At 51.0% G+C, this 12,589-nt stretch overlaps 1 protein-coding gene across 2 annotated transcripts in view; it reads right to left on the bottom strand.

Annotated features, from left to right (window-relative positions):
* Positions 1-9,255: 9,255 nt before the first annotated feature.
* The window catches only part of RSPO4 (R-spondin 4), a 41,517-nt gene continuing 38,183 nt past the window's right edge, over positions 9,256-12,589 (bottom strand). For both annotated transcript variants that reach the window (XM_050807320.1, XM_050807318.1), the window contains one exon: positions 9,256-9,482. In XM_050807320.1, the coding sequence (XP_050663277.1) occupies positions 9,373-9,482 (110 nt within the window). In that variant the 3' untranslated portion in view covers positions 9,256-9,372. The remainder of the gene's footprint in view (positions 9,483-12,589) is intronic.

Raw genomic sequence — 12,589 nt, forward strand, 5'->3', positions numbered from 1 at the left:
AGACCTGGCTGTGCCCTTGGCTCCACCTCCTATGACCTAGGGCCCTGAGCCTCAGTCGCCTCACCTGTAAAATGAGGCAAAAAAGCATGCAAATAGATGCCCAACCTCAGTAGTAGTCAGAGAAACAAGAACTAAATAGCAGTGAGGCGCACCCTTTACCTCCATTTCCTGGCTTAGCAAATAGTAGAGTCAGGAACTTCCAAGTATTCATGAGGATGTGGGCCATGGGAATTCCATATTCTGCTGCTGAGTGTTTGGACTAGTTTAGTACCCAAGAGCCTAAGAAAGAGCGTATCTGATGACCCAGGCATTTTCCTCCTGGGTGTATACCCCAGAGAACTTCTCCTGCAGTTCCAGAAGGAGCCCATTCGAGGTCATGGGTCACTGTGATGGTGTTTGAGGATGTGAGCGGTAGATGAGAATCCATGCCAATGCCTGGAAAAGCAAACTGCAGGGGCCCCTAAAAAATATCAGATGAGGGTCGGGTGCAGTGCCTCATGCCTATGATCCCAGCACTTTGGGAGGCCGAGGCAAATGGATCATTTGAGGTCAGGAGTTCAAGACCAACCTGGCCAGCATGATGAAACCCAATTTCTACTAAAAATACAAAAATTAGCCAGGTGTTGTGGTGTGCACCTGTTATCCCAGCTACTGGGGAGGCTGAGGCAGGAGAACTGCCTGAATCTGGGAGACTGAGGCTTCAGTGAGCCAAGATCACAGCACTGCACTCCAGCCTGGGCGACAGAGTAAGACTCCATCTAAAAATAAATAAATAAATAAAAATAAATTAAAAAATGAATAAAAAACACCAGATTAAAAAAGAAAACCAAGAAGTAAAAATAAAAAACACCAGGTGCATGGGAGAAAAAAATTGAAGACGGGGAAATCTATAGCACAAGATCATTTATGTGAATTTTTTTTTTTTTTTTTTTTTTTTTGGAGACAGAGTTTCACTTTGTCGCCCAAGCTGGAGTGCAGTAGCACAATCTTGGCTCACTGCAGCCTCTGCCTCCTGGGTTCAAGCGATTCTCCTGCCTCAACCTCCCGAGTAGGTGGGATTACAGGCATGCACCACCATGCCCGGCTAACGTTTGTATTTTTAGTAGAAACGGGGTTTCGCCATGTTGGCATGGCTGATCTTTAACTCCTGACCTCAGGTGATCCACCCACCTCAGCCCTTCAAAGTGCTGGGATTACAAGCATGAGCCACCGTGCCCGGCCCATTTCTATGAATGAAAAAAACCTCACAAACTACGGAACATCCCTACACGTATCCCTACGGAATACGTTCTCACACGTATTCAAGCCCAGAGAACAGACTCACAGGAGCAGACACTTGGGTGGGAGGGGGAGGGGAAAGGGCAGAAGAGCATCAAGAGCGAAATCCAATTCAATCCAATTGTGCAACAGATAGTTTGCAGAATCGATGAGAATGTTTAACCCAGGTCTTGGCACCCAAAGTCCAAGTAAAAAAATAAATACGATAAAGCAGATAAAATGGGGGATGATGGAAGGGTGGCGATAGTAGTGCCTTTCTCATGGTGAATCCTCAAGGCTCCAATGAGCGAAGCCATGCAGAGTACTCAGCCAGGTGCCTGGCACGCAGCAAGGTGTCCGGTGCACAGTAGGGCTGCCCAGCTGTGAGCGGTGTGTGTATTCTCTCCAGCCTTGAATTCCAGCCTGGCTCTTTCTGCTTCTTGGGCAGTGCTGTCCTCTTGTGGCCTACACAGTGATAGGACTTAGACTAAGTAGAGATTGGCCATGGTCCAAGGTATCTGACGGAGCGTTGGAGGAGGGAAGGGAGGGAGTCACATGGGGGAGATAGGATCACAGGAGGCAGATGGGATCACAGGAGGGAGAAGGGGTCACAGGAGGAAGAGCGACTTCCGATCGGGGAAGAGATGGTGGATAAGGCCTCCTGGAGAACGAGTGTCTAGGCTGAAGGACAGATTCGATTGGGAGTCAAGGGGATTGATGAGCAAATGAAAGAATGAATGGAGTTAGGATATTGAGCTTGAGCATTACTTAGCCTTACTGTGTGCCACGGCTTTACATGCCTCATATCATTTCATCCTCTACCATCCCTGGGAAGGGGAGTTATTGCTTCTGTCTCCTTTGCAGCTGCAGAAAGGGAGTCTCAGTGGGCTAGTGACTTGTCCAAAGTCAAGCTGCCAGCTGCACATGGAGCTTGGATACGCATCCAGGTCGGTGTGACTTGCTGGGGGACTCTATCTTCTCCACTTTGGGGTGGAACGAGGGACCCCAGTGAGCATAGGCACGGACCACCCCTGAGTCTGTCTGGACCATGTCTTAGCAGAAGTTTAATACTAGACCTGCACAGCAGGTGGAGATGGGTGGGACCTGTGCGGACAGGAGGAAGCAGATTGTGGGACAGTGTGCAGGGGCTCACTCCAGAGCTGGACCCTCACTCTTTGGCAGGCAGCTGGGGCACCACACCCAGGGGTTAAAGGTGGAGGCTCACTTTTTAAGCTAAAGGATGTGTCTCCAAGGCACTCTCTGAAAAATGCCTCATTTTGGAATTTATGTCAAAGCCATTTAAAATCCTTATTAAGAATATTTAAAGATCAGTTTTCAAAATGTCTCGTATTTCATTTTTATTTTTCTTGACTTGGTAATATATTCCCATGGCTAAAAATTCAAAAGGAACCAAAGAGAAAGGTAAGTCTCCTTTCTTTCCATCCAGTCTAACCTCTCCCCACCCCAGAGCCATCACTGTTACTGGTTTCTAGAGTGTTTTGTCACCTGTAGGTGTTGTGAATTCATGAATCATACACACATGTGTATTTTCACTCCTTCCCTTCCCCCCACGTGGGGGCTAACTATGCACACTGTTCTGCAACTTACTTTTTTCACTTAACAATTCATCTCAGGGATGCTCCGTCATTGTGTCAAATCCTTCCTCATGGTGCTTCTCGGCCATGCGGCGTTGCACTGAGTGCCGTGAGATTGCGTCACAATGCCTCTCCTCTAGATATTTAGGATGTTTCCAGCGTTTTGTGATCATACACAGGACTGCAGGGAACAGCTGTGTAAGCAGGTACACCTGTTCTGCTGCACGTGGGCCAGGCTAATTGGAGGATAAATCCCTAGAAGTAGATTGCTGGGACAGGGGACACGTGCACTGTGATCTGAATAGATGTCGACTCACCTTCTGTAGAGGTTGGGTCAAGTCACACTCTCCTGAGGAAGGTAGGGGAGGGTGGCAGCTTATCCCCACCCAGCCAAGGCCCTGTGGTTTCATTTTGTTTTTCTTTCTTTTGTATCTTTTTTTTTTTTTTTGGCTCTTAGCCAATCAGATAGGTGGAAAATGGTAGCTCTGCGTGGCTTACTGTCATCTAATTTGAGTAAGGGTGACTGTTTGGAGTTCCTTTTCTGGATAAAGCATTTTTGCCACACGGGGACAGTGCTGAGCTGATGACATGGCAGTGCCACTCTGGACACGCTGATTCCCCCTGATGCTCATCTTCTCGGGCTGAGTGGCACGTGTGCCTGTGGAGGCCTGCTCATGGAGTGGTTGCCTGGTGGAGGGCAAGGTTTTTGAGTTCCCATTGCACTACTTACTTTCTGAGCCTCGGATTCCCCTTCTGTAAAAAGTGGAAAGAATAATAGAACCCACTTCAGATGGCTCTGAGGAGGATGAATTTAAGTTTTTAATGTGAAATGCCTGGCACAGTTCCTGGCTCAGAGTTAGTGCTTAGGAAATGTTTGTTGAATGAAGAAATGAAAGAGATATAATCATCTTAAGAACTTTTATTGAGTACTTATTATGAAGGCTTTCTCACGTATTCATATATTTAAACCTCACAGTGACACCACGAGGGGTACTTTTCTTATCCTCCTTTAAAGATGAGAAAACTGAGGCACAGAGAAAGATACAGGATCTCGCCTAAAGGCTCATAGCTGGTCATTGGTGGCGACGGGATTTGTGATCTTCTGTCCGCTCTTACCCATCTCACTTCCCTGCCTACCACTCTAGGAGAGAGGTACCACCGTAAACCCCATTCCAGCTGTCCATTGCATGAAACAACCTCCCCAACCTCAGAGGCATAAACAAACAACCATTTTATCATGTTCCTGGGTTCTGAGGATCAGGAGTTCAGACAGGATAAGGTGGGCAGCTTATCTCTGCTGGGCCTTAGATGGGAGAGCTCTGTGGCTGGGAGGATTCTGCAGTGGGGGGGTAGGACAGCAAGGACTAGAAGACCCACTTGTGTGAAGGCTTCTTCGGCTGCAAGTCTGACTGCAGGATCCATTCCACCTTGGGGATGGTAGGTTGGCTATGGCTATGGGAGTCGTGGGGGGCTGAGTGGGAGCCATCAGACCCCGGGCTGAGTCCACATGTTCCAAGTCTGACAGTTTAGGAGGCTTAGAAATTCCAGGGCTAGCGCCCCAATCAGTAGCTTCTCCAGAATTTTGCAAGTGCTGTTTGCTCCCCCTCCCTACCCATCTCATTAACACCTCGCACTCTTTAGTTCTCAGCTCGGCTATCTGGTCCTGGAGGAGGAGCTCCCTAACCCCTGTATGCCTTAGATGGAACATGCTAGATCCTGAACTCATGGAAGGTCTTATCACATTGTTGGGATTGACTGTCTGCAGACTGAATGCTTGGAGGACAAGGCAGGGTCTTTATCACCAGCACCCAGCACAGTACCAGGCACACAGCAGGCACTTTATGCATATTCACTGAATGAATGAATGGGTGAGACTGATGGATTTCGAATGACTTGAACTTGAGCCTGTTTTTCCTCCTAGAAGTTAGCTGGCAATGGAGCTGTGAAGGTGGCAGGAGATAGGTGGGAAATGCGAGGTTAGTAAGAGGAATTGGTAGAAAAATGGTAGTCATGATTTATGCTAAGGAGAGAAAAGCAAAGGAAAGTTGATACTGCACCTGAAATACTTAGCAATGTTTGGTGCATAATAGGTGCTCCATAAATATAAGATGATGTCATCATCCTCATCCTCATCATTACTATTATTTATATTATAAGAATGCACATTTCCTGAGTTAGAAGGTCCACATAGGATGGCTTGAAATATTCCTCTGGGCTGGGTGCAGTGGCTCACACCTGTCATCCCCGTACTTTGGGAGGCTGAAGCAGGAGGATCACTTGAGCCCAGGAGTTCAAGACCAGTCTAAGCAACATAGCAAGACTCTGTCTCTACAAATAATTTTAAAAATAGCTGGGTGTTGTGGTGTGCATCTGTAGTCCCAGTTACTCGGGAGGCTGAGGTGGGAGGATCACCTGATCCCTGGAGATCGAAGCTGCAGTGAGCCGGGATCATGTCACTGACCTCGTCTGGGCGACAGAGCTATTATCTATCTTAAAAAAAAAAAAAAAAAAAAAAAGACAGAAAAAAGAAATTTTCTTCCAAGTGAAAATGGAGAGGTGTAATCCCCACAGGTCACCTGGGCCAGATGTCTGGGCAGGAGGTCATGTTGCAGTGACTCACTCGGGGATGCTGGGCTTGGGTCATCCTCTGAGTCAGATTTCCCTTCTGTGCAAGGAAAGGCCTGAGACAGGGACCTGTGAGTCTGACACTCTCTACACAGCTGAGAAGGCAATTTAGCTGAAGTCCTCATTGCAACTATTGTCCTTCAGCCTGAGGCAGTCAGTCCTTCGGTCTGAGGCAGCCTGTCCCCTGCCCTCCGCTGCCCTCCAATCTGCTCCAGTCCTGCTAGGAGAGAACAGCAACAAGTCCCCGTTTCAGAAATGCGCTCCTTTACAAGCCTGGCTGCGACCTGTTCCTAATTGATTGGCGCCGTCCAGTGGCAGAATGTGGGAATGACATGCAGGGCTGGGGTGAGGGGTCAGGCAAGGATGAGGATGGAGTGAGCAGGTGGGGGGATCTGCAGAGAGGGCCCTAGTGTGGCCCAGTTGGAAGCGGTGACAGGAAGAACCCAGCAGGGATTCCTCATCTCTGGCCAAGGGGTTGTTCTCTCCCGCTGGCATAGCATCCGGAAGGTCCATAGCAGCGGAACCTCCCCCTGGGCTCTGCCCAGACTGCCTTTCTTTGGCTGTGTGACCCCACCCTGTTTCTGAGCTTCTCTGTGAACTTCTCCAAGCTTGGCTTGTAAGAAGGGAGTGGATGATGCCCACCTGACAGCAGGGTTTCCTTCCCAGAGAGGTGCCTCAATCCTCCAGAGAACGTGGGAGAGGCTGGGATTTGAAAGAATTGGAGCTGGGGGACAGGGACTGTCTGAGATGGAAAGGTTATAGGAGGGGCTTGGGCCCTGACGAAATTTCATCTTGTAATCTGAAAATATTAAAAAACTGCCACAGCCCCCAGCTGAGGACAGAGGACCAGGCCCCCCGAGGGGAAGGAACATGGCCAGGGGATTGCAGGACTGGAAACTTCCACTCTTATCTTGGTCTTTTAGAATTGTGAAAACTAGAATGCTCAGCATCGTACAATTGGAATCTTAACAGGAAACACTATATAGTGTATGTATGTGTGTGTGTGTGTGTGTGTGTGTATTTATTTATATATGGGCTGGACATGGTGGCTCATGCCTGTAATCCCAGCACTTTGGGAGGCTGAGGTGGGAAGATCATTTGAGGCCAGGAGTTCAAAACCAGCCTGGGCAACATATCGAGACCCCATCTCTACAAAAAAATTAAAAATTAGCTGGGTGTGGTGGTGTATGCCTGTAGTCCCAGCTACTTGGGAGGCTGATGCAGGAGGCTTGCTTGAGGCCAGGAGTTTGAGGCTACAGTGAGTTGTGATTGCACCACTGCACTCCAACCTGGGTGACAGACCAAGATCCTGCCTCAAAATAAAAATAAAAATTAAAAAATACATATACATACACACACACATACACACTAAACTCTATAGCATCAGATCGTTGAGCCTTGAGGTCAGAATCAGAATTGCAGGCACAAATCTAGACTCAGCTCTCTGAGCTGGAAGTCATCTGAGAGCCACTTCTCCCCTCAGCTTGTCCTTGAATGAATGTTTGCTCCTAAACGTGTTCGCAATGAATAGATCTGGGGGAGGGCCCTAAAATCTGAATTTCCAAAAAGCTCTCCAGGGGATGCTGTTGCTGGGTCTTCCAGATTTTGGCAACAGATTCAATTTAGTCATGCTTCCTCTTCAACACATGGGGAAACTGAGGCCTGGGAAGTGGAAGTGACTTGACCTAGACCCTACCAGATAGCTGGTGACAGGTTGGAGCTCCCAACTGTGCCTCCCAATGCCAAGGCCACTCTCACTAGCAGCCCAGGGTGTTTAGATGGCCCTGTGGGACTGTCAACCTCCTAGGTGCCCCTGGTCCCTGAGACATGTGGCTCGTGAGACTGCGAGGTTCTGGGGCTCGAGGTGTTACCCTCTTCTGCCTCTGGCTGAACCTGCTTCTTGAGAGTGGCCTGGAGGGGCTAAGGGCCCGTCCTCTTTTGTCAGCTCCCCCCAAGCTGAAACCCCACCCCATCCCCAATACACCCTGACCCCTCTCAGCCCCAAGCATTCCTGCGAAAACCACTGCACATGTTTTAAATTCTGCTACTCCAAACTCATCAGTATCATGGTTTTGCAACACCCTCTTGATGCTCAAGAAGCATTTGCAAATTTCTTTTCCCTTTATTAAAAAAATTTTAAAAAAATGTTAGGGTCTTGAAACAATAACAACAGAGCATTTCAGAGGCACAAACTGTTGCAGAAGAGAAGCCGGTGGCCTGGCCAGGCGAAGGAGGGGCTCTAACTGTTCTCAGGGAGGTGAGAGGAGGGAAGTCACAGAGAGGGTGGGCCTGGGGAGGGTCAGCCAGGGGCTCTCCAGCTGCCAGTTGGAGGGCAGGTCTGAGGGTGGGTGCTCTCTTGGGGTAGGGGATGTAATATTTAGTCACCTAGAGCCTCTCCCCCAGCCTGCTGACCACCTTCCTTCCCCAGGCCACTCCTGGGCCCCTTGGAGCTCCGACTCTGGCTTCTCCTGCCCATTCCTGTCCCAGCCACAGAGCCCTGTGTGTTCAGGCCAGCCAGTCACAGCAAATACAAATCCCCTTTCTGAAGATTCAGGGGAGCAGAGCAGGAAGAGGGTGTTATGATGGCAGAAGGACAGGCAGGGAGGACAGACTTGCTTCCAAGCTGGGTCTGACCTGGAGACTCCTCCCAGCGTCGTTCCTGACTAGGGTGAGGGGCATCACAGCGAAGCACAGATGCTCAAGTCACTGGTGGTGGGTGTGGGCGAGTGCGGTGATGGGTGTGGGCGAGTGCGGTGGTGGTGGTGGGTATGGGCGAGTGCGTGGATTTTGCCTTGCTCCCAACCCACAATTTCCTATATTTCCCCCCTCAAATGACCCCCAAAGTCTCTTCTCAGCCGTGAATGTGCTGAGCAGAGCCGTCAGGTAGAAGCAGAGCCTGAAGGCTTCCTGTGTGACCCTGGGCAAGCCCCTTCCTTCTCAGGCTTGTTTCCCCATATGGGCAGGAGGCGCTGAAGTGGGGAACGGAGCTGCTGGATAATCTCAGCTTTCCTTTCCATTTCAATGGCCTCTTCTGGGCTGGGCAGGTGGATCCCCCAGCAGTGACAGTTCACCTGATCCAGCTTGGGAGAAAGGGGCATGGGACCCATGAGACGGCGGCCTGTCGGGGAGTGCTGATGAGGGTGGCAGGCAGCGTGCAGAGGATGACCTGGCTGGCCCAGGGCTGGCAGCCCAGCCAGAGGCCAGGTCATGGCCCCCATGGCCAGCTGGGGGAAGTGTCCAGGCCAGGCCTCTGGAAGCCCTGGAGCCTTGCCCAGCCAGTTCCTTGGGGTGGCTGGTGGCTGAGGGCTGTGGAAATGGCCTCCGGGGACTGTCCAGAGAACCAGGTGCTCACAGCTCAGGGTCCTGGAGCCTCCCCCAGAGCAGAAGCAAGGCCCTCAGGACTCACCCTTGCTGTGCCCCAGCTTTGCCCTCTGGAAACCCTTTCTCTGCAAAGATGGGGTCAGGGAAAGTCCTGGGAAAAGATGTTTGCTTTCTTTAAGTTGTAGTTAGAGAGAGCTGCAGGGGAGGGCACAGGCTCATGGTCCCTCTTAAAGTGTGTGTGAGAGGGAGAGAAGAGGAGGGAGAGAGAGAAGGACGTGGTGAAGGACAGGAAGAAACACAGGAAGAAAAAGAAAGATAAAAGATAAGTGAGAAAGAAGAGGAAAGAAGGGAAGGAGGGAGGAAGAAAGGAGAGGAGAATGCAGGTGGAAGAAATAAAGTAAATAAAAAAGAAAAAGAAAGGGAAGGTAGATTGACAGAAAAATGATAGAAGGGTGGAAAGAAAGAGAGGACAAATGGAGGAGACGGAGGAGGAAGGGTAAGAGGAGAGGAGGAGGAGCAGGAGGAGGTGTGCAGGGGCCGAGGACTAGGACCAGAGAGCCGGGAGAGCCGGTGGTCAGGGCTGCAGGCCGGGCTGGCGCGGCCTCACGTCCAGCCTGTGGTCCAGCTTCCTGTCCTTGCGTGGGCGCCGGTCCTTCCTGCCCTTCTTCTGGCCGGAGCTCCTCTCTGCAACGAGAGCACAGGGCCTGATGACCAAGGCTGCAGGGCCAGTTAGGTCCTGGGAGCCTCCTCAGTCCTCAAAGACAAGGGTGCCCCACTCACTCCTCAACAACGAGGCTCAGAAGAACATTTAGGCACTGACCTTGCAGTCCCTCCTGTTGAGAGTTTGGACCGCGGGCTAAGTTACCCCAAACTGAACCTTTCTCTCTAGTTCTTCAGGGAGTGCTGAGGGCCACTAACTTGCTCAGGGCCCTTTTGTGCTGGAGATCTGGCTTGGCCAGGCCTGCAGGTTCACCTGGGGCCCCCCAGTCAGCACATAGGGTGGCCTCATGGGAGTCCCATGGCTTTCCCCGGCACACTCCTTCCATAGCCAAGCAGGCTCTGTGCTGGACACTGGGCACCTTTCATCTGTGTCCCTGCACCAACTTCTCCATAACATTGTGGCAACAATACTTGAGCATTTAGCAAATGCTCACCGTATGCAGGTCACAGCCCCAAGCACTTTATGTATATGAAACTCACGACAGCCGGGAGAGGCAGGCAGGGTCTGAGCCGCACCCAGTCCCGTCTTCTACAATTGTCCTCTCTTTATCTCCACCCTTCTATCATTTTTCTGTGCCAGTCTACCTTTCCTTTCTTTTTCTTCTTTATTTCCTTTATTCTTTCCACCTCCATTCTGGCTGTGCCTGCTGCCCGGGGAGTTCTTCTGAGCAGTTGCTTGTCATTGTTATTGACAGGTGAGAAGACCACAGCATGGTTGGGAGCGAGGTCAGCCCTAAGTTTCTGCTTTACAAAGTGTCTCCACACCCAGGACATTCTTCTACATTGCTTGGGCCCCCTTCAGTTCCCCGCAAGGAGCTGTGTGTCCATTTGAACACGATGAACCTGAGGCTCCACAAGTCACTTTCTGAAGGTGTGCAGCTAGGCCGCTAGAGACCCTCCCAGCCTAGTGGCAAGGGAAGGGCAGTTTTATTCCTTAGGTGTCAACTGTGTACCTGTCTCCCCAAGAGTCAGGACTGTGGCTCCAGTCCTGGCTCCTTCCTCTGCAGAGCAGAGTCAAGGAGCTAAGGCCAGGCTGCCCACTTTTGGGACTCCCCATGCCCACTCTGAGCCCTTGGGGAGCACTGAAGCCAAATCCCACTCTGCGCTGCGGAGCGGACTCTGCAGGCCTCAGGTAGGACTGCATCTGGAGATGGGGTGTGGGTGCTGCCTGAGTGGCCCTGCCAGCTCTGATGTGGGGGTGTGGGGGCCAGTGGCTTTGTGTCCCTACCCCTTCCCTAGGCCTGCCTGACAGCTGCTCATGTGCCCATACAGTCACCCACCCATCCCTCCACTTATTTACCCACCTACCTGATTGCCATCCACTGAATTGCCGTCCACCTGTTAACTCATCTGCTTACCTCCATACCCACCTCCATACCCAATGACCCATCCATCCACCTAGGCACCCACCCATCACCCATCCATCCACCTGTTCACCTACAGACCTACCTACCCACCCACCTAATCATCCACCTACCTACTCATCCACCCATCTACCCTCCCATCTACCCTCCTATCCACCCATCTACCTACCCACTCAGCCACCTGTGCACTCAGCCATCTACCCTCCCACCCACCCATCCATCCACTCATCCAACAAGTATTAACTGGACACCGACTATGTGCCAGACTCTGTTAGAGGCACTAGATAGACAGTTGTGAATAAGGCAGACAAAGCCCTTGCCCTCACTGGAGATCACACTCTAGGGAGGAAAACAAACACTGAACAAAGCAAACGCGAGAATGAGCAGGCTCATTTCAGAAGGGTGCAAGTGTTACCATGTGATACGATGGAAAATGACTCCTGGGAGGGGGACTCATGGGACGCCTCTCTGAGGAGGAGCCGCTGCAGCCGAGACCTGGATGATGCAGGGAGCTACAGTGGGGTTGTTGCAAGGATTAGAGTCACGTCTTACAGTACTGAGCACAGCCAGCACATAGTAGGTGCTTTACGAATGTTTGCTGTTGTTGCGATTATTATTATCTGGGGGAAGAGTTTTCCCCTCATGACCCCCCCACAGCCATTCACCCCCAGCTCTTGGAGCCATGAGAGGTGCGATGTGGTAATGAGTGCGGGAGAACTGTCTGCCTCCTGTGTGAGTGCTTCCCTGGCTCTGGTTCTCTGGTTCCATCTCAACCTCACTCCGTCCTCACCTGCCCAGTATGACTCCCAAAGGCTCCCATCTCTGCTATCTGCACTCCCAACCCAAACAGCACAAGTCCTTCTGAAAGAGGAGTGTCCCTGAGTTCAAATCCTGGCTCCACTACATCCCACCTGGGTGCCCCGGGTGGCCTGGCTCCAGGTCCCTCATCCTTCATCATGACTTTAGATTCCTGTTTGCATGACGAGTTATGTTTGAATTCTAGGTCCACAGCTCCCTGGCTTTGTGACCCTTAGGTGAATGACTCAACCTCTCTGGGCCTCAGTCCCCTCATCTGTAAAATGGGGATAATGTTAGTAACACCTACCGCACAGCATCATTGTGAAGATTACATGAGTTAACAATTATAGAGAATTTGGCACAGTGCCCAGTCAACACTGCCAATTCCGCGTAATTACTACTCACCATTCACATCTTACCAAACACACCCTGTGGCTTCTCTTCTATGTAAATCAGTGGTCCTTAATAGCTCCCAGACATTTTGGAAATACGTGTAGTGGTCTTGGATGCCACAGTGAAGGGGGTTCCTGTGGCATTCAGTGGACAGCAATCGGGATGCAGTGTGGGACAGTCCCCCGCAAAGACGAGTTGTCCCCCATTCCATCCAGTTCTCTCACACCGTGCCCCACCCTCATGTAGCTGAAAAGTCTGCTTGCTGGGAGCTGAATTCTGTTTTACTCATGACTGCCAAGTGATTTCGAACACTTGCATTCACTGAAGACTCTAGGGCACTGCGAGTGTGGTGTCAATCAGAGATCAATTTGGTTGGACCTTACTAACGGTTGGTCACTTTTGGGAAATCGCATCTCTGATGGCAATGCGGCCACGCATTTGGGGCGCTGACCACGGCTGCAGTCTTCGCTGGGATTGTGCTTCCCTAAGTGTCTGCTGGTATGTTGGGCCAAGCGC

Source organism: Macaca thibetana, chromosome 10 (assembly GCF_024542745.1).
Source record: "Macaca thibetana thibetana isolate TM-01 chromosome 10, ASM2454274v1, whole genome shotgun sequence".
Lineage (NCBI taxonomy): Eukaryota > Metazoa > Chordata > Mammalia > Primates > Cercopithecidae > Macaca > Macaca thibetana.